This window comes from Suillus bovinus, assembly GCF_016758785.1.
Source record: "Suillus bovinus strain UH-Sbo-P2 chromosome Unknown EDB93scaffold_133, whole genome shotgun sequence".
Lineage (NCBI taxonomy): Eukaryota > Fungi > Basidiomycota > Agaricomycetes > Boletales > Suillaceae > Suillus > Suillus bovinus.
This window is the reverse complement of record NW_024542189.1, coordinates 31,919-52,745: the sequence shown is the minus strand read 5'-3', so window position 1 is coordinate 52,745 and position 20,827 is coordinate 31,919. Positions and strand designations below refer to the sequence as shown.

The 20,827-nt window shown below is 46.5% G+C and overlaps 9 protein-coding genes across 9 annotated transcripts; 6 read left to right on the top strand and 3 right to left on the bottom strand.

The window, feature by feature from the left end:
• Nucleotides 1-1,943: 1,943 nt before the first annotated feature.
• Nucleotides 1,944-3,150, top strand: EDB93DRAFT_1268454 (uncharacterized protein; the record flags this gene model as incomplete). Its single annotated transcript, XM_041454287.1, has 7 exons — nt 1,944-1,989; nt 2,047-2,105; nt 2,162-2,266; nt 2,320-2,422; nt 2,460-2,714; nt 2,823-2,915; nt 2,984-3,150. 7 exons carry the CDS (start codon nt 1,944-1,946, stop codon nt 3,148-3,150), a joined length of 828 nt encoding a protein of 275 aa, XP_041301325.1.
• Nucleotides 3,151-3,367: 217 nt separating this feature from the next.
• Nucleotides 3,368-6,013, top strand: EDB93DRAFT_1268453 (uncharacterized protein; the record flags this gene model as incomplete). The annotated part of the gene is made up of 10 exons (XM_041454286.1): nt 3,368-3,685; nt 3,887-3,980; nt 4,032-4,205; nt 4,252-4,293; nt 4,346-4,413; nt 4,466-4,648; nt 4,705-5,122; nt 5,172-5,280; nt 5,327-5,413; nt 5,461-6,013. 10 exons carry the CDS (start codon nt 3,368-3,370, stop codon nt 6,011-6,013), a joined length of 2,046 nt encoding a protein of 681 aa, XP_041301324.1.
• A 420-nt stretch (nt 6,014-6,433) lies between these two features.
• On the top strand, nt 6,434-6,921 carry EDB93DRAFT_1268447 (uncharacterized protein; the record flags this gene model as incomplete). Its single annotated transcript, XM_041454285.1, has 3 exons — nt 6,434-6,491; nt 6,544-6,698; nt 6,751-6,921. The coding sequence occupies 3 exons, from the start codon at nt 6,434-6,436 to the stop codon at nt 6,919-6,921; spliced, it is 384 nt and encodes a 127-aa protein (XP_041301323.1).
• A 652-nt stretch (nt 6,922-7,573) lies between these two features.
• On the bottom strand, nt 7,574-8,780 carry EDB93DRAFT_1268446 (uncharacterized protein; the record flags this gene model as incomplete). Its single annotated transcript, XM_041454284.1, has 7 exons — nt 7,574-7,740; nt 7,809-7,901; nt 8,010-8,264; nt 8,302-8,404; nt 8,458-8,562; nt 8,619-8,677; nt 8,735-8,780. The coding sequence occupies 7 exons, from the start codon at nt 8,778-8,780 to the stop codon at nt 7,574-7,576; spliced, it is 828 nt and encodes a 275-aa protein (XP_041301322.1).
• Nucleotides 8,781-10,094: 1,314 nt separating this feature from the next.
• Nucleotides 10,095-14,255, bottom strand: EDB93DRAFT_1256694 (uncharacterized protein; the record flags this gene model as incomplete). The annotated part of the gene is made up of 8 exons (XM_041453990.1): nt 10,095-10,238; nt 10,297-10,380; nt 10,447-10,686; nt 10,737-11,204; nt 11,266-11,784; nt 11,875-12,032; nt 12,082-12,511; nt 13,803-14,255. 8 exons carry the CDS (start codon nt 14,253-14,255, stop codon nt 10,095-10,097), a joined length of 2,496 nt encoding a protein of 831 aa, XP_041301321.1.
• A 466-nt stretch (nt 14,256-14,721) lies between these two features.
• Nucleotides 14,722-15,089, top strand: EDB93DRAFT_1109012 (uncharacterized protein; the record flags this gene model as incomplete). The annotated part of the gene is made up of 2 exons (XM_041447915.1): nt 14,722-14,765; nt 14,819-15,089. The coding sequence occupies 2 exons, from the start codon at nt 14,722-14,724 to the stop codon at nt 15,087-15,089; spliced, it is 315 nt and encodes a 104-aa protein (XP_041301320.1).
• A 2,092-nt stretch (nt 15,090-17,181) lies between these two features.
• EDB93DRAFT_1052400 (uncharacterized protein) lies at nt 17,182-17,548 on the bottom strand (the record flags this gene model as incomplete). The annotated part of the gene is made up of 2 exons (XM_041444702.1): nt 17,182-17,340; nt 17,387-17,548. Coding segments are annotated over 2 exons (321 nt in total), but the record flags the coding sequence as incomplete, so codon positions are not given.
• A 378-nt stretch (nt 17,549-17,926) lies between these two features.
• EDB93DRAFT_1096043 (uncharacterized protein) lies at nt 17,927-18,710 on the top strand (the record flags this gene model as incomplete). Its single annotated transcript, XM_041446754.1, has 2 exons — nt 17,927-18,113; nt 18,175-18,710. Coding segments are annotated over 2 exons (723 nt in total), but the record flags the coding sequence as incomplete, so codon positions are not given.
• Nucleotides 18,711-19,153: 443 nt separating this feature from the next.
• EDB93DRAFT_1096032 (uncharacterized protein) lies at nt 19,154-19,426 on the top strand (the record flags this gene model as incomplete). Its single annotated transcript, XM_041446751.1, has 1 exon — nt 19,154-19,426. A coding segment is annotated over one exon (273 nt), but the record flags the coding sequence as incomplete, so codon positions are not given.
• Nucleotides 19,427-20,827: the final 1,401 nt, after the last annotated feature.

Below are 20,827 nucleotides of genomic sequence, written 5' to 3'. Positions count from 1 at the left end.
GCAAATTGAATTGACAGATATAACCTCTCTACCGGACAAAACCACTTCAATCTCAAAAGAACATCCAGACAAGGGAGATCACCATAAGAACTAGACGATATTCATCGTTGGATCAAGCGGTTCTGGCAAGTCCACACTTGGCGCAATCTTAATGGGGGTTTATCATCCAACCTCTGGTTGTGTTCTTCTGGACGAGCAGGATGTGCGATACATTGACTCCTCGTACATGTCGTGTCACATCTCTGGCGTGGCCCACGGCGCAGCATCTGCACCTGTCTTCCCCAGAAGCATCCACGAGAACATGGCCCTTGCCACCGTAGGAAGAGGCAAAAAAACGGGGGATGCTACCAGAGGAGAAGTGGAAGTATAGAGTTGCGATGCTTGAGTCTTGGGTGACGGGTCTAGACCAAGACTACGAGACGCTATTGAGCAGTGTTGGTGCAGAAGGCATTCAGTCGACGACATCACTTTGTAAGTCCTAAAACCGCACGCGCCCGTCTTTGCCGACTGTTCATGCTGTTTCTCCTTCCTTGTGTAGCTGTGTTGTCATATCAACTTTAGCTTCACGCGGAATCTCAGGTGAATGGTTTGGGTACTGTACATGTGTCTGTCAAATGTTCTCTCCGTTGTTGCTAACTGATATCTTCATCGGTCACAGAGTCTCAAGCCGCTTCGGATCATGTGTATTATTCATCCATGTTACACTCGCGAGGTCAACTCCCACCGTTTTTCATCAGTGTTTAACGCTTGCAACGACCCCTTGGATGCAAATGTTCGAGCGCATTCGCAAGCACTACGAAGAAGATGTACTCAAGTGCGCTGACACCAAAAACAGCAATTTAGTCTTGAAGACAAGTGAAAGAATTTGTCTCCGCCAACAATGGGAGAGGGAAGGGAGAGACAGAGACGCAAAGAAGAAGAACGCTTACTATTGAATATGTTTTGGACCGATTTGGCACCCCACACGTGCACATCATACGACACTCTAGAGTACACTGCCTGACCAGTGACTGGTGATGTTCCATCGCACTACGATCACCGCATAGAGACTTGCATGGCCACGCTGATACAGATCCATGGAATACACACCCAAGTGGTGCGAGGATCATGTGGGTGTTCCTGCCCCCTGCGTTTCTTAGCATAACCAGCTGATATTCCGCGCTCAGGGTTTAGACAATGTAATAGGTCATCGGGAGTTAACGGGCACCAGCCGGATTGCACATCGTACTGGATATACTGTCGAGGCGCCAGCCTTGAGTGGAATTTCTTCCACGAAACCAGCGCTGAAGAAGGATAGGCGACGACACTGAATGTGTCCACTGTCAAGAGTAAGGCATCAGGCTCCGAGTTGAAGACCTCGATTAGTAAAGAGGACGATGGCATATTGGGCGCGGACAGAAGCAGTTATAACATTGTCGGCATGCCGGAATACAGCTGGGAAGCTGCACAGAGGAAACAGCTAGATAGTAAAATACCTACCATGTACACTGACACAATCTATGCGTGCGACAGAGAGCCAGAGAATTTACCTGAGTGAAAGAGTGAAGGAATTAAAGCGGGTCGAAACTTGAGCGAGTTACGGGAGTGAGATGAGTTTCGGTCCTACCAGGCTTGGGCCGAATCTTGTACATCCTAGTAAAGTAAATGACCCACAATACGGCACTTTGCAAGAAAAGTGAAGTGTCATGGGTCATTTACCTTGAAATAGTACCTAAAGGTGTTTTGTGACATGAAGGAACTGCTATACTACTATTTCGGACCTTTGAAGATGTTTTTATGGCGAGTGCTGCGTTGACAATCTTAGTTGTCACTTGATTGGCTGCTTATGTAAGCCTCTCGCTTTAACTGATCTGTCCCAAAGAGATCTCTTTTCTTGCAAAATCGCAAACCATCTCTCTTTACATATCAACGACTGTCACGCTACAAGGATTCTTCAATCATGAATGCCAGCGCACTCCTTGCTAATACCCTACCTCCAGGTTGACGGACGTAGGCCGCTTTTCAATTTTCAAGACTTCATTCTAAGCTAATGCCTGTCTTTAAAAGATGCTGCAACGCGTCAAACTGCTACTCAGCAACTTGAGAGCGCTTCTAGGGAGAACTACGTATGTTCAATCACTCTTTTGTTTATTAGCCTTTAGCATGCTCAGACTTCTCACAGCCAGTGTATATGTTGATGTTATCAGATGAGCTCCGCAACGAGAATTCTCAAATCCATACCCGCAATGCCGCTAGTCTTGCACTCACAAATGCTCTCTCTGCCGGTGTACGTTAACGCGTTCTTCGTGACCTGTAATGATCTTGAAACATCTTGTATAGGATTCAACAAGGCAAGACGACTGCTCTGCAAGATGGATGGCCCTCGATGTCGATGCCAGACAGAAGATCAAGGAGGCATTCCCATTCGAAGCATTCAAACAAGGTATTCTCATATATATCCATTACTGTCTCTGCATTAGCATTCCTCGCTGCTGCTGACGTAGAAGACCGCCTCCGCCGTGCTACAGAACTCTTCGTCAAACGTATCAAAGAAAATCGCATCAGCCGTGGACGAGTCTTTTTCCGTCAGCAATTAGCGGCAATTCAACGCGAGCTTCAAAGTTTGCAAAGCTCTCCTGCGAGTGTTGGTCCTGGGTTCGGTGGGGAGGAGTATGAGGCGCAGAGGTACACGGAGGCTATTGGAGAGTATCAGACTTTGGAGAGGAGAGTTGTTCGTGAGCGTTTTCGTCTCATCTCATTTCAAACGCACGTCTCGTTTCAAAACCACATCTTGTTTTGTGTTTTGTCTCTATCACGAATGTAAATGCTGATCACACTTGTAGTGTCTCTCAACCTCCTGAACCTCGTACAAACCCTCATCATTATCGCGCTCGCTCTCGACATCGTTCAGGTCGTCCTCTCCCTGTTGGGTACAGGTCCGTTCTTCCTCGCTCGTATCATTCAATTCATTAACCTTATCAATCAATCAAGTTCAGACCCGCAGCACATTTGCACATCACCTCTTGGTTATGCATACCCAATCCTTTGCATGGCGTGCTACCCCTCGCACGCGTACTTGCACTCCTTCCTCTCCTCGTGGCGCTCTTCTTCCCTCGTGTCATTTACCTTTCTGCGCAATCATATGGTTACACAGAAGAAGTTGATGTATAAAGTATCGCAAAGCTTTACGAACAAACTCACAGGTGGAACGATTTAACGGATACTCTGGAGCACATATTGCAGATATTTGCGAAAAAAAGTGATTGCGTTCTCATCGTGATGCACACTTGATGAGGCTGAGAGTTGAAATCGTACAGCGACGATGCCACAAAATGTGCCGAAACCCTTCAAAAATTCATAGATATTTGCCGGGAACATAGGACACGCCATGAAGTATGAATTTGCCCATATTAAAGTCGTCTTACTCAACGTGTTCAGGTCATTCATGCATTATTCCTTTACCTACCAGACTCCTCTTTGTACTTCATCCACCCGATCCTACAAATCCCATGTCGTCCTCAATTTTCCTACGCAATCGGCAATCAACAACTCACTCGCTGTCTATGAGGAACTTATATCGCTGACGGAACGAGAAGAAGAGATCTTCATCAAGTCTGAGTTTGACAAGCGACGCACCCGTCTTGGAGGTCCTAAGCCTGAGCAACTTAGGAAAGGCATCGGGATCAAGGTTTGGCATTCATCAAAGGTAAACCAGCCTTTGCGAATACTCCGGTTGTCAAGTTAATCTTCGCCTTGCAGCTTCCGGCGTTATACAATGATATTCTCAATCTCCCATACACCGGATACACTGCGGCGCGCTACAGAATCGAAATTCATTCGATATAAACAACAATTATTCCTGGCACTCCCCTCTACTGACCCAGACAAACGTCAGGTTGGCATGTAGTTGGATGAGATCGTTCACGGTATTGTGACGATTGGCATCCCAGATGAGTTTGCGTGGTGCATGTGGTTTGAAGGAAGAGATTCTGATACAGTTGGTACTGGGCACGCCATCAAATTAAATATGATTACTGAACTTGACACTCTAGAGAGTCTTGGTCTTGCGTATATCAAGCAGTTCATAGAACTCTTCCCGACTAGCGCATTAGCGCTGATGTTGACAGGATACTTTGCGTACAGCAAGGTCACCCATGATGACGAAGGATCAACAGAGGAATTGACCTTCGCAGTGGATAGCGATCCTTGTGACATTATTCTTGCAAGTTCTTGAATTGCGTTCCAGAAGATATCACTGACATATCTCTTCAGGATGCCTTTTCGGCACTCCCGGACTCGCTGCTAGCGAACATGGTCATGGCTCGAGTCCATTTACAGGAACTTTAATACACAGATTCCATCAAAGTGGATGAAAGCGGCCTGGAATTGGTCCGCAGGTATGAGTCAAACATAGCCCGTGAACTTCGAGAGTGGGTGGAAATTGTTAGAACCTTGAAACTGCAGTGATGACTTATCGTCCATTTAGAGTACGCAAGGCCTTTCACATTATTCTGGCCACATCGTTTGTCCACCTATTTCCTCCCAAGCACCGCCCTCGCGCTCTTTATTTCTTAAACGACATCCTCAAGCAAGAACCCGCCTTGGAGGTCCTGAGCCTGAGCAACTTAGGACGAGTCTTCTTCAATCTCATGGCGGAATGCTACAACAGGTAAATTTTGATGACACAAATCGGTCATGAATTGGTCTGACGAGCTGTTTTGTTAGAAAAGCACGTGTTCGTCACATAATGCAGTGAACATGGCGGACACAAAGACATCTCGGGGTCTCGCTGCAACGGGAGTCAGTACCATTATCTGTGTGTGCCATAATATGAAACTAACAAATGGTGTCGGTGACCACAAGAACTTCTGGCCCGAGATCGGGGAGATTGTGCCCATCCAATCACTGGCTGCCCTTCCTCCCAATCATGATCTTCGTCGCTTTTTTCAGCAGATCCTGTTCGTTGTAGCGAGCTCTATCGATCATAACCGCACTCCCCTCCACATGTCTCAGAAGATTGTTCAACTCCTGTATAAGTCTAGCTCTCAGCTTGGCAGAGAGATTTATGCTGCCTTGTTGGACCAACCGTGCCGCACGTTCGAAGACGTCGCTAAAGAGCCTATCACATGGCTGCTCTGCAGAGGTTAGTTCTGAATTACCCTAATTCATACACACCGCTCACATTGCTTCAGCGCAAACTCAACATCCCTGTCACTGCGACTCTGCTACGAAGCGGTCTTGTCAGCACTTCGCTTCGGGATCAACAGCTAGCGAAAATTTTGTTTACCGATCCTCGCCTCAGTTTGCAAAACTTCGCAGCAGTACTCATATGCGAATGTTTATCAAGTGACCCCCCGGTTGCTTCCCAGAGTCAGTTGACATACCCTGTTGAAGTTCTTGTACAGTTGGCACAGGCTGGCGATGCTAATGAAGAGTACGTTATGACCGAATTCAGTAGGCTCGTATTGACTAGTGTACTAGGGTGAATTCTCTCCTGGAGCACCTCCGAGTCGTTTGCAGACCCACAACGGAGGGTATGGTGATCCGCCAGCCCTCGGTGAAGCCAGAAACCGAGCAGCTCAAGGAAAAGTTGTTCAGCTGGTTCCAGCAATGGGTTTCCATCTTCCAGAGGTCTCATCCTGGAGAAGGGTTTCGTCCCCTTCATCTCCCAGCTCACGAAGCGGGAGATTTTGAAGGTAGAAGACTTTTCTTTATTCTTCTTCCGCGTGTGTGCGGAGGCAAGTGTGAACAGCTACATCAAATGCATGGCAAACGGAGAGTCGAATACGCTTTCCAAGTTCTTGACTCAATGTCGCGGTTGATCGTCTATATCATCAAGTATCATGGCGACGCTTCTGGAATCGACAACGACCAGGCGAAGGTTCAACATCTCACCAAGATTTTGTCGATATTCGTCCTCGTTCTGGCGAATATGCACGAAGAACAAGTCGTTCTCTTCCAACAGAAGCCATTCTTCAGATTATTTTCCAGTCTCATCAGTGACCTGCACTCCATTGCAGAACACCTAGGCTGAGCTTATTTCTCTCTGCTGATCGCCATCAGGTCAATCATTTTTTCGGTTGTTATTTTTAATGTAGCTCACAATTGCGTAGTGACACTTTCAGTTCTCTGCAACCCACCTACTTCCCTGGGTTCGCATTCTCTTGCTCTGCCTTTTTCATATTGACTCTTCATGCTCTCCGCACAGTGGCACAGGGCGTCATCCTTAATTTTTTAGTACCGAGATGCGCCATGGGACTCACTAAATGTTTAAGGCGTGCAAGGCTTGCCTTCGATGAACTACATGTTTGTACCATCATTGTGGCCGAATACTTGACATTTTCAATGACCCTCTTTTGTAGCAATACCTTACAGAAATGATTCATGAACGGCATGATACTATTCTAGCACGAAGAAGATAATCACGACATATTATCTAGTTTGTTGTCAGCAAATGACAGACAAGAATTTGTCGAACGGTAAAGTAAAGCTCAGCGACAGCGATTTAATCGGTAAGCTACAATTTCAGACTCTGTAGCAGAGCATGGCGACATTGTCCGACAGGCAATATCTTCATGGCCGCAGGACACGAGGTACTACATCCCCTAGATACTTTTGCCTGGCTGGACGAGGGTATGGACGAAGGTGATGGCGCGGCTTCGGGAAAGTATCTTCCGACAAACGCGTGGGCATGGAAGGCTCTTGGTGTTGTGGACCTGGTAAAGGATCATACTATGACGTTTATTTCCACCCCAACCTTGTTGGGCACAGATAAGGAGGAACTATGCGGAATCCATCAAGGCTTTTCAAGTGGCACTCCGAGCGGACGTCGATGACCAACTCCCATGGTTGAGACTTGGTGAAGCCTGCAGTAAAGCCGGTCGTGGTGTGGCTGCCCTTAGAACACTTGGTCGAGCTCACGAGCTCCGACCGGACGATTAGATGTGTATATACTTCACAGGGGAAGTCCAACGGCAAGTGGGAAGGCTTGCGGAAGCGCTTGTCTCTTTCCAGTCTATACTGGATGTTCGTCCCGTGAAGCCGAGGCCGCGAGGCGCCTTGCCGAAGGCTTCGTTGACGAGGGTGAATGGGATCTGGTCCAGGTGGTGGCTCGGCGGACTATAGACGGCGAAGGCGGGATGGACTTGAATGAGTGCTGAACCCCAGTAAGAACCGGTTGTGACAGGAGAGGACCGGATGTATTGAGATGTGTTGATGAATGTGACCTCAATGTGTACTCAGACATCGAAGACACGGAGGACTGTATCTTCATCCATGACTTTGCAAATGAATTGATATTGCCCTGTTGAGATTTCCATATATAGTTGTCTTGAGTCCCGTTGCCATTCAGTTGTACAAAGCCCCATGTGGTCGATCATGTTTTGTCGTTGTTGGTGCTATCAGACTGACCTTTGGGGGTCGAAGGAACATTCCTATATCCGTGAGATCTGTCTGCAGGTACTTTGCGCTGCGTGTCGCAATCAGCTGGCTGATGCACATGATACTATGGCGCTGGATCAGTTCAACAATTATACACACATACATACGACACACACAAATGACCCACTAATATTGCAAGGGTCTGCAACGTACCCTATACATCAACTTCTTCTGTGTAACCATATGATTGCGCAGAAAGGTAAATGACACGAGGGAAGAAGAGCGCCACGAGGAGAGGAAGGAGTGCAAGTACGCGTGCGAGGGGTAGCACGCCATGCAAAGGATTGGGTATGCATAACCAAGAGGTGATGTGCAAATGTGCTGCGGGTCTGAACTTGATTGATTGATAAGGTTAATGAATTGAATGATACGAGCGAGGAAGAACGGACCTGTACCCAACAGGGAGAGGACGACCTGAACGATGTCGAGAGCGAGCGCGATAATGATGAGGGTTTGTACGAGGTTCAGGAGGTTGAGAGACACTACAAGTGTGATCAGCATTTACATTCGTGATAGAGACAAAACACAAAACAAGATGTGGTTTTGAAACGAGACGTGCGTTTGAAATGAGATGAGACGAAAACGCTCACGAACAACTCTCCTCTCCAAAGTCTGATACTCTCCAATAGCCTCCGTGTACCTCTGCGCCTCATACTCCTCCCCACCGAACCCAGGACCAACACTCGCAGGAGAGCTTTGCAAACTTTGAAGCTCGCGTTGAATTGCCGCTAATTGCTGACGGAAAAAGACTCGTCCACGGCTGATGCGATTTTCTTTGATACGTTTGACGAAGAGTTCTGTAGCACGGCGGAGGCGGTCTTCTACGTCAGCAGCAGCGAGGAATGCTAATGCAGAGACAGTAATGGATATATATGAGAATACCTTGTTTGAATGCTTCGAATGGGAATGCCTCCTTGATCTTCTGTCTGGCATCGACATCGAGGGCCATCCATCTTGCAGAGCAGTCGTCTTGCCTTGTTGAATCCTATACAAGATGTTTCAAGATCATTACAGGTCACGAAGAACGCGTTAACGTACACCGGCAGAGAGAGCATTTGTGAGTGCAAGACTAGCGGCATTGCGGGTATGGATTTGAGAATTCTCGTTGCGGAGCTCATCTGATAACATCAACATATACACTGGCTGTGAGAAGTCTGAGCATGCTAAAGGCTAATAAACAAAAGAGTGATTGAACATACGTAGTTCTCCCTAGAAGCGCTCTCAAGTTGCTGAGTAGCAGTTTGACGCGTTGCAGCATCTTTTAAAGACAGGCATTAGCTTAGAATGAAGTCTTGAAAATTGAAAAGCGGCCTACGTCCGTCAACCTGGAGGTAGGGTATTAGCAAGGAGTGCGCTGGCATTCATGATTGAAGAATCCTTGTAGCGTGACAGTCGTTGATATGTAAAGAGAGATGGTTTGCGATTTTGCAAGAAAAGAGATCTCTTTGGAATAGATCAGAGACCACGAGTCAGCATACTGAGTTTAGAGCTGTATTCTCCTCGTAAATTTGCTGGTTTCCTCGTCTAATAGTAATATATTTCTCCCACAAAATTGCTCGTGGCGTGTGAACATATCACGGGTTCACAAACTCAAATTTTGCTTTCTACTACCCACTTGCTGTCGCTCCTTATGGGTGGGCCGTTGGCTCAATGCCTAGCTTAGATACAATACGGTGGTCGCACCTTTACAGGTGTAACAATGTCGTGGACATTCACCTACATGTATCCTGCTTTGAGATTTGCATCATCAACCCGTTTGGTGGAGACTCGTCCACTAACAGGAAAGAATTCCGGAAGTCTTCACGTAGCCTGCTTGAGGAGTGAATCTTCTGCATGGCTTTCCCAACTCACGAAGTTTGGAGGAGGGTTCTGTAAGGTCCTCTAAACCTCCAGGCACCCTTTATTTTCCTGTGCGCGTGAATTGTTTTCTTTTTCTTTGCTGCATGTCTGCCTTGCTTGTTTTTGTGTGCGCGTTACTTTCTGTTGTATGCGCATCAGACTGCATGTCTTGGTGTTAGCTCAGGCCACGTTCCTTTGTGCTATTTTTTCTTCCAACGAGTTCTTTGCCTATTTCTGCAACACGGAGTCGGTGAACCATCGCGAGTCCATGACTGGACTCGACCAAACAACGGCAATACAAGTTCGCCAAGGAAGTGACGGAGTGTTTCCTTCAGTCAGAGGTTGGCCTTCTGTCGGCAATGCTTCCGGCGCAACCAGGTAAATTTGATTTACATGGCTGGCTCAACAACTATCGTGGGCTCCTACCTCATGTATCGAGCTTGTATCTAATCTTTAGTAATGCATTTACTGATATACAGTATACTGCATGTGCAATGATACCCGTGACAGCGCCGTGACGTCATAAGGCGTTTGAAAATTTTTAATGTCACGCAAAGTCTGTGTTGTGCTCCACAATACTGAGATGTTACAGAAACTATAATTTGGCATGTCTTCAACTCGGCTTGTAATCAATTGTTCAAAGCCGTGAAACCGTTGAAGGTGATTTCTAGTTTTACTTGCATGCAACTGCACGTGGACGATAACCATCCCTTCGTCAGCTTTTGTGAGCCAATGAATCTATATATGATGTATGTATAGAACGACAGTGGGGTAACATCCATAGAGTCGGAGAAGGGCTCCCGGAAGAAGAGTAGCTGTGCACTTCTATGAATGACTCAAGGCTTCGTCTGACTGTTTTGTATCATCTGTGCCAAAACTTTGAATCCACGTGCATACTCATCATCTGCACCAGGCTGAGACTTGCGTAGTTTGCACAGATATAAAAGAACGGGTGACAAACGATTGCGTCTCTTGTTATCCTGAGCGATTAGTCAGTCAGTTGAACATGGTTATATACCACCGTGAGGACATATTCACCCAGAAGGTTTTCTGTAATGCGTCACGTAAGGACGTTTCATCCTTCCTGGCGCAAGCGGAAAGTTCGAGGAGGACGCAGTGGGACTGATCGCCAATCGAATACCACAAAATGAAGATGGTAAAAGTAAAAAAAAAAGCATAATCACATACCAGTGGTGGCAGCGTGCCATTGTCCATCTCAGTCGCCTGTTTACACTCCTGTGCGATATAATCAAGCCAGAGGTTAATGGACATCAATGATGATGCGCCTGGGTTGAGATCATTTGATAGGCTTCCCGCGCGCAGTAGGGATGCGATGAAGGTAGCCACGGATAATAGCTCATCATGATGTGTTTGTATATGTGTCGCGATGAATTCATCTCTGTTTGGATCAAGCAGAAATGACCGCATCTATGTGATGAATTCAGATGAGACTACCCGAACACGGTTCAATTACTTACATGAGGTTGAATGTTTTGAGTGTCCATCTCAGCCTCAGACACGAGGTCGTCGATCGTGTAATTTCGTGATTGCGTAGGTGCGATCCCTGCCTTCCTCTTTCTCGGCATGGGTTGTTGTTTCGCAAAAACAACGGGTCTTCCATGCTCCGAAGGCGACTTCCTGCTGCCCTTTTTCTGAGGTTTTGTTGTAGAAATAAACTCTTGCTTACGGCCTCGTGGTGCTGATTTCGTGAGAGGCGCAGTATGGTCATAATTTCTTGTACCAGTATGTAGACCACCATCGCTATCAAGAAGTCTGGATTTGTTAGCGGGCGGATCAACCGAATATCGTGCCGAGTCCTCTGCAACTACGCTGAAGCTATCGTACGTAGGTGGAGACCGTGGCTTAACGCTACCTGCGGGGATTTGTGATACACCACCAGAGCATTGGTCATCAATGGTGGATGAGGCCCGGTCATTAAAATCAACCTAATAATCTCAGTCATGTCAGCATTGGAGATAATGACAGGCTGAAGATGGTATGACACACATAATATTCGTAGTTGATGCATTGATCAGTGATTGGCGACACAGCAGTAGGTACTACATTACCAGAACGGGAATTATGTCCCCCGAGTTGTCCTGAATGCTCCTTCGCTGTTTCAGTTTGGATACTTCGATCTTGCATATGAGATATTGCGTGTAATTCTTTATGAGAATAGGAGCCACCCTCTTTGACTTGGACCACATGCTCCTTGTGATCAGTTACAGTCTGAATCACTTGGTCTGTATGAGAATAGAAGCGACCCTCGTTGGCTTGGACCGCATGTTCTTTGTGATCAACTGCAGTCTGAATCACTTGGTCTTGTGAACGATGCACCGCTTGTACTTCGCGATCAGAATACGAGCAATCTCCTTTCAGCTGCACCACCGCGTGCTGCTTGGTTTCGGTCTCCAGCACTTTCTGATCAGATGTCGCCCTACAGTTATCGCATACGTTTGTCGAAATCAGCCCACGGGCATCTATGATATCCACATCAGTTATTACTCCTGATGAAGCACCAGGTAGCTGAGGGAGTAAGCGGTGTCAACAGAAGCACGAGGATTCATATATCGCACTTGCCTGAATACACGGGTGCGCTACATCCGCAGAACGAACTTGTGTTCCAACCGTTTCGTTAGGTGTGTCAAGTTCGTCCATCAAGGCATCGACAGCAAGGAACAAGGACTGGACATCTTCACCTCCACCGCAGCCCTGAATCGCCCCACAGAAATCATGGTCGTTGCATTTTAGCTTGTGGTATGCATGCCAATCAACTTCCTTGAAAATTAGAGCCACACATGATTTGGATTGAAGGCCTCGTACGCAATTTCAAAATGTCCTCGCACTTTCCATTCTTGAGGGCATCGAAGGTCACGTTCCATTGCATCTTCAGGCGCGCGCGAGCCGTATCATCAAAACCGTCTGCCTTGTGATCCAACCACAGGTAATAATCCAACGCTGGAGATCTAAAATTTGATTCTAGTGGGTTGGCGGATGCACTAGCGTCAGCCAGAAACGCCATCAAAACATCTTTCATATACCCCATGATCGACAGAAACGTGTTTCGCACGTCAACTGCATTAGAATGGGAAGAGCCGCGCAGATGAATGATGATCTTCTTGTAGAGACCAAATTTTTTGTTCAATGCACGTAGGGGTAATTGATAGTGTGCAGCAATGGGGAAACATTTGGGTTTTCCAGATACCTTGAGGGAGCAATCTCCGTCCACAGCTTGAATTGTGACTTTGACTTTCTATATTGACAGGCAGTCGAGCCGTGGCCAGCAGTGATCGCTGACATCTCGACTCAAGATTCCAACTCGAGTCGGTAAATATGAGACCGGCGCAGAGTTCTTTGGAGCTGAGAAAACGCGTTTCAAAATTGTCCAGAGTCCTGTCACTATCACAGACAGAGCTTATATCAATCGGGCAACAACCGAGTGTAAGAGACTTACAAGGCGATGGGACGCTGCGGTAGCCGAGATGCGTGGTTCTCGCGGTACCTACTCTCACCTTGATATGAAACCCTGCAAGCGGCAGTGTGCCACGGCTCGGTCATAATACTCATTTCCAGTCAATACTCGTGGAGTGCAGTCATCGTGCTGAAGTCAGGAGAACCCCATCATGCTTCCTTGCCGTCCGTCACGCTCTCAGATATGAATGACCTCAAGGATCGCTTTACCAGGACAATCTAGAGATTAGAGGTAGAGCGGGATAGAAAGGATCTAACAGGTAAGAGCAAGTCTCAGTCTCTAGAAAGAGCTCATATTGACGAAGCGTGTACCTAACAGGTAAGAGCAACTACGCTAAGTCAGTTAAGTGTAACAATAACGGTAAAGGTGTAGACTCACGTCTCAGTCTCTAGAAAGAACTGAGACGCTCGCAACGGTTGGGCGCTAGTATTTATACGGTAAGCGCTCTCGATTATTTTGAAGGTAAAAATTTACTTTGGACCATTTCGGTCCCGATGTCAACAGGTACTCCCTGTTCCTTCCGCCCCCGGCACACTTCTTACGCTCGTACCCTCTACTCCTCCTCCCGTTCCTCTCCGGCTTCGGTATCTTCGGACTCAGCGGAATCGGATGTCAATAGACAATACAACACGCATCTTGGATTAATCAAGCAGAGTGGATGACGGATCTAATAGTACTCTCACAAACAAGTTCACGTTGGCGAGTGCCATCATATACAGGCATCGAGCTTCCACTCCTGCCATGGTAAATTGAATGGCTGTAATCTCTTTAGAAACCCTTTGTCCTCGCCATGCTATAAGTTGTGCATGGTTCTGTGTCAGGATTGCTTTCAGGATCACTTCCATGATCACTTTCGAAATCGTCTTCGAGATCGCCTTCAGGGCTGCTCTCGCAATGGTCATAACCTGCGAGTTCGATGATGCGTTCGTGTGACAAGCAACGATGCCCTTCTGTTCAAATCGCTTAGGATAATCTACTGGCGATGCTTGCGACGAACCACTCACTGTTGACTGTGCGAATCTTCCACGCGAAACGCCAGTACGCAGAGGCGTGCATTACCGACCAGACGCACGATTGCAGCTAGATGAGAACTATCGATCCGAAGCACCAGACATATGTGGGTTAAAGAATGAAGAGTCTCCAAGCCTGTATCGGGGTTTCTGAGCACCTCTCTGTCGATGAGATCAAGATGGGTAAGGTTCGTCAAAACATGGGACGTGGTGATGTAGTTGATGAATTGGATGCCCGTGTAAAGCACCAAGGACTTGAGTGGCAGATGATCGAAGGTGAGCCATAGTGATGATCGATCATCCATGGCCGGATATATATGAATCAATATAGCAAGATGTTCCACACGAGTACAAAGCGAGAGGATGTCCAACACAGTTGACGCATCCACCACACCGTCGAGATACAGCGAGTTAATGGCTGTTTTTGCAAATTGAATGTGCATTGGTCGCAGGCGAAGACATGCCATAAATTCCTTGATTTCGTCTTCATCAGAGAGTGTGATATTTTTATACATCAATGTTTCAATTCTTCCTCAGTATTCAATCAATACAAAACCTTATTTACGATATTGAATCGTATGCTTACCACCGGTGTGTCCTACGTGATACCCTCATTATTCTGGCGGCATCTGATGGATAGCAAATGGAAAGAGACAATATATTTTGCTGGATTTCTAGTGGAAGGGAAGGGACCATGACTGGTGGTAGTTAACGTTGGAGTGTGCCACTGTTCTAAGTTCTAGTGCTGCCTTGGTCCGGTCCTGAACCATGGTTCGAACCGGACTTTTGGTCCGGTTCCCCTATGATTCGGTCCATGGTCCAGGTGTCGGCCAGAACCGGACCATAGTACGGTTCTCGGTTCTGGCACTGGGCGAACGGGTCCAGAACCGTCCCGAACCCCGAACCGATAAATATATTTTTGTTCCGATGCTCTGCTGCCCATTTGGTTGAAAAGCATCAGAACAAAAATATGTCATACCCATGTCGGATGTTGATAGCTGTTCCGCGTATTTCTCCAAGAATCAGTGAGTAATGAATTATTCTGAAGGGGACTTATCAATTTTGATCGTTTGGGCAGGACTGTTCAAGCGTCCCTTACTAAGAAGTTGTGTATCATGGCCACACAAGGACAACAGTATCACGTGAAAGGCGGTAGCAAGCACGGGGTGGAAGACCAGGAGACTGCAAAGCCAAGTGCTGATATAGCAGATGCTATCTTCAAGCATTTAGGTGTCTCAAAACGGATGCCGGCTTCTACAATACTATACAAAGGCAACCAGTTTGTCACCGGTAATGAAATTTCGAGGGACCATCTTGCTAGAGTGTTGAAGAGGTTTACAGTGTTATAGCATGTCACAATTGGTACAACACAATGTCTGTAATGTGTAGTAGCGGCATGACACACAGGAGATATGAAGATTGACCAAACTCTCAGATCTCAAACCTACTACAGAGTCGTCCTTGAGATGTAATTTGCATGTGGCTTCGGTGCAGTATATATCACACTTTGTAGCCTTTCTACATGATGAAAGCAGAACGAGAAATGAGCTCTACACATCCGACGAAAGTAATTCTATGGGCTTCATATCTAATCAATGAAAAAAGAAATTCGTGGCTCAAGTTATCAGCACGGAGATCCGCTTTCAAGAGCCAGTCGTCCTTAAAGTGAAGGTGTTTGCTGGCTGATACGAAATATCCATCTGGTCAACACTGACCATATGTGGATGGCAAGATAGAATATGTTTAAGCATAGACATTTTTCCGCGTCGATGCTATAAAATTGCATCACCTCAAGAATTTTATCCAAGGTGTCGCGATGCGCGCGTTGAAGGACGGTCAAGTGCCTGTTGTAATCCTGAATTCAAGTATGGACCTCTCCACTCATCAGGGAGTCGAAGTAGGATGCAACAGCGAGCTTGATGGCCCTACGACGATGTAGGCCATGAAGCGCTAAAGCACCGCATGTGGAAGAATGTTGATATCGATATCCTTTAGCTCACGAACAAATAGTGGTGCAAACAATATCCGGTCCATACGGCGAGTATAGCACCTGCTACGATCAGGACTACGGTGGGACCCACAGGTCCTACCAGGGTGGACACGATGTCCACTATTGTGCCCACCATAGATAATCCAATAGTGCTGTAAACATTCAATGAGAAAAAATGTCACGTAAAAGAACAGCCTACATGGGTTTGGTCTGACTTCTAGCTTATCGACCATTCCACCGTCATTTACCTGAACTCTTGGCTGTGCAGGTACTATGCAAAATCACGTTAGGGCAGATGCAACGACGACAAATAAGATAGCCATTACATGATGAGGGTCTCCAGGATGCACTCGCTGAGTGATGGAGGTCATCGCTGTGGCCTCGGGCGCAGGATACTGACCGACACAGTGTTCAGTTATTTGGATCAGGCTGGCAGCCGTCTTCTGATAATATTCTTCAAGCCGACAACGAGGAGGGTACAGGTATGTCCGGAGGGCCTTTGTGAATATGATACAGCAATATGATGGGTTTACATGAAATGACAGAGTGCCAGGTGCCCGCAGGAATGTCCCGGCGATACTACATGCCACGGTTGAGTTCATCGTACCTCGCAAAACTTCATTGACATCTCTCGCACCTAGTAAATTTATCCCATCGCAGTTTGTAATCTATATTTCATGCGGTACAACATCCTGCACCGTCCGCCCATCAAATAATAATCCACATTCATCAGGAAAAAACCACCTGACTACATAGTACTATGTAGTCCGTGTAGTCAATGTAGCTCAGTTGCTACATGCCTTCTACATAGCAACTGAAGTGACTATGTAGTGCTACATAGCGCTATGTAGCACTATGTAGCACCACATGGTGCAACTGTGGTAAATCAGTAGTAGATTGTAGTTCATAGGAGTGGGACTCCAAGCAACTATATAGCACACCATAGCGCACCATAGTAGTGACTCAGATTATAGCACATGAAATAGCAACAAATCAATAAATTCAGATCAGTCGATACTAACGGCGGTACTGCTACGACCCTCAGCTCCTGCTCTCACTAGCCTCGCTGCCCACTCTCCTCCTGAAGCTGGTGTTCTCGAATGGCATCTTCGATTGCCTCATCACTGATTCTGGATGCGTCTGAGAATGTAGTGGGTGTATCTACTACACCTGCATGGAAACTTCGCAAATTAGACTGGCACTTGCAAAATTTGAGTGAAACTCACCGAGCCACGTCATGCAAATTGTCACAAATCCTTTCAAAGAGCTTGTAAGGTGCCGTGCGCTTGTCAAAACGCTGCAGTGAGTTCAAATGATTGTGGTAGACAGATCCATATGCGATGGCTGTGAACCTGATGTCTTCCTTCACGCCCTGCATCCACTCGTCAATACAGCATTCGATCTAACAACAATTAGTAGGCATGTCAATGATAATATGAACGCGAGAGATGACTTACAGTTGTAAGCATGAGCGCAATAAGCTTGATAGGCATGGGGTTGAAAAACTGGTTGTAGACGATGCCCTCGTCGCTTCGGTTTGCAAACCACATGACATTGATACTGTCTTGGAGTAGCTCGGTCTTGTATATCCCCGTCTTCGCTGTCCAGTCCTAATAGCACTGTCAGTACATGAAAGTAGACCATTGCACTATATACCTTGAAAATGAACGATGAACCATCTTTCAAGGCTTCCGCTAGATCATGGTTTTGCCTTATAACGTCCCTCAATTCACTCGACCGAAAGCCAAAGAAAGTTCGAGTAAGTGACTGCATCTTCGTTTTGAGTTCACCATGCACATGTGATGTGCGTTTCAAGAGCTTTCCAAAGGTAAGATATAATATAAGTCAGTCCAAGAATGCATGGATAACAGACGGCTTACCATCTTAATTGCTAAAGGCGTCAATTTAATGTTAACACCTTTCAATTGGCAAGCCTCACACCATGCATCTTTTCCCAGCATTGTCTCGTCAGCAATGGAATCTGGAAACGGCGCCTTTGTGACAATTAGACAGCGGAAGAGAGAAATTGCGGTTACAAGGATGTCTTTGGAGACATCATCAAAATCGGCGACTTTTACATGACTCGGATAGTGGGAGCCATCCGAAAGTTTCTTCATCTTCATCACTACCGTGGCAGCCTCTTCAGTGTCGAGCAGTCATTTGCTCACCTGAGTAGCAGGCATTTGCTCCTCGATAGTGTTACCAGACCATCTTGTCAAATGGTGCCTCGACATTGTGGGAGAAACCGAAATTGACGCTCGCTTCAAGGCCATTCCAGACTATCCTGGTCTCCGTCATTTTAAAAAAGGTATATCGAGCATCAAGCAATGGACCGGAACTGAGCACAAGGAGATGCAGCGTGTTTTCATGGCGCTAATTACTGGTGCAGTCCCAAGGTACTTACTATGATATTCTGCCTTTTTGCTCGGTTTTGATGAATTGAGCTGCTTTGATTCACAGTCAAGTTGTCATTGTCACACAGGCCTTACTGGATTTTTGCTATTACACACGACTTCATACACATACGAGCGAATCTCTGGATGGTCTGGAGAATGCCCTCGCCATTTTTCACACCCACAAGGATGTGTTACAGGAGCTCGCAGTGCGTGAACACTTCAACATCCCAAAGCTACATCAATTGTCTCACTATGTACAATCAATCAAACTATTCGGAGCTGCAGATGGATTCAACACCGAACTTCCCGAGCGCCTCCACATCGACTTTGCTAAAGAGGCTTACCGTGCAAGTAACAAGCATGACTACGAGGAACAGATGGTGTTATGGCTTCAACGCCAGGAGGCAGTCTTCTGCCGAACCACTTACCTTGAATGGGTGGCTGAGCGTGCCGCTCGCCGGACAGAATGGGAATCTGAGTACGATTCCAACTCTGATGCTGAAAATGAGGGCTTTGATGTGGTGCCTGTTGTTTCGCAGGATATCATTCATGTTCTGGCAAAGACTGCCCCACATCCTCGTTGATCTGTTCAACATCTCGAAACCATGCATGGCGCCGTCAATTTCCTGCCTGCTCTCACATTATTTTTACAGAAGCATTTGCCGCACAATCATAGCATTGTGCCTGGTCCCCAAGATCGTTTTGACACTTTCCGTCAAGTAGTCGTTATCCTTCCCCCTGACTCTCGTGTGTCCGAGTTGCCCAAGTGCCTACAGGTCAGGGCGACGCCTGAAGTGCTTCCTTCGTCTTATGGATGGAAGCCAGGTTCCCCCAATTGATTCGACATGGCACTGGTTAGCAGTGATGGTGTCCAAGCATCGAAGGCACTACTCATGCTGAATGGTATGTCAATGGCTTCCATTTTACGAAGTATTACAATGACAATATCTAAATTATAGCCGCTGTCTGAGTTGCGCAGGTCCGTGTGTTGTTCAGGCTGCCTCGTCAATTTGGCGTGTACCCGCGACCCCTTGCATACGTTGAATGGTTTACCCAATTCAGAGAGCCAGACAAGTCGTCTGGTCTGCGTCTAATATCTCGTTCAACTCGTCACTTGCAACGGAATTCGGCTGTGATTCATGTTGACGAGATTATTCGTCCATGTCACCTCATACCCAAGATGGGTCAATTGGTCAATCCTATGTGGACAAGTGCGAATGTGTATGAGTTCGTGAGTGAATTTTACTTAGATCCATTCATTGACCTCGAGACTTTTTGTATGTCCACTACGAGTACTTAGATTGATTTAGAATATGACTATTGGCTACTACAGTGAATACAACTACTCCCAGCGCCTCCCGTAGCTCTACATAGCCCCGTATTTAACTACATATCACTACAGTGACTATGTAGCAATATGTAGCTGTCACTGGGACTACACCAATATTTGTTTTTTCCTGATGTTCAATGCAGTTCCACGAAGCATTTACATGATGATAACCCCTACACGTTGGCATCGGATGACTGGTCAGACTGTGAAAGCTTTTATTTGTCAGATGTTGCCTGAAATACTCTGCTATATCCTTGGCTTTCTTGAGCCACACGATATCATAACGTGTTCTTGGGTGTGTCATCTGCAGTGTGCTCCAGGCTCCTTGAAATGTCACTAACATACCATTGAACAGAGTTGCAAGATGATGTACAACACGGTTCAAAGCTCTCCTAAGTTGCAGTATGCTATGGAGCTTGCATCACAAGGACTGATATCTGTTTGTCCACGACCGTATACCATGTCTCTGTCGGAGTGTTTGCGGAAGCTGAGGAGCAATTCAATCTCATGGAGCTCCTTCGACCTCAATTGTACGAGGAGCCTCCACATCAATGTGGGTATCACATTTAGCTCCATTGCACATAATCACCTGTATATTTCTGCTTGCTCGCCTGAAAGCCAAACACATTACCGGTACAAATCCCAAGTCACTGATCTCAAAACTGGGACCAAGCTCACAACGCATACACATGTCGTCGAATCGAATTTGCATCTCACATGTATTGACCATAGACAGGACCTCATGGTCTATGTGTCATGCCACGATAGTCCAACTGCATATTGTTACACCATGACCTTCAAAACTATTTCCACAAACGTCTCGCATCCCTTAGCTCGTGAGCTGTCCATCATGGTCGAACTCAGCTCGCATGAAACAGCCAGAATGCAAACGTGCGTTCTAGTTGATGTCTTTGACGAGCGTATCGCTTCTTGCTTACTTGTGACTGGCTCCCATGCTGACCGCTCTTATGTGGATATCACAAATTGGAAACATAACACCAGCTATGTGAGCGCAACATCCCGTCGCATTACTTTGCAGATGTCGATATCTTATTATTTCACAGGATGTGTGCACTACAGTCAGCGACAGACGTTTCATCAAAATTCAGTTTTTCACTAAAGACAGGCTGTTAGCACTTACACACGACCATATACTTCAGAGACATTGTTTTCCCCCCACCCACCCATACGTCTGCCGTACATTTACCAACATCATGAAATCAATGGATATGGACAACAAATAACAAGGATCATGTGATATCCATGCGTAATCCAATCCATGGTGTTATACTTGTTATTTCCGCAAGGGTATTTGACTTGTATGTACCTCCGAATTGGGTAGACCAAGTCGCAGTTTCATGGGGTATATGT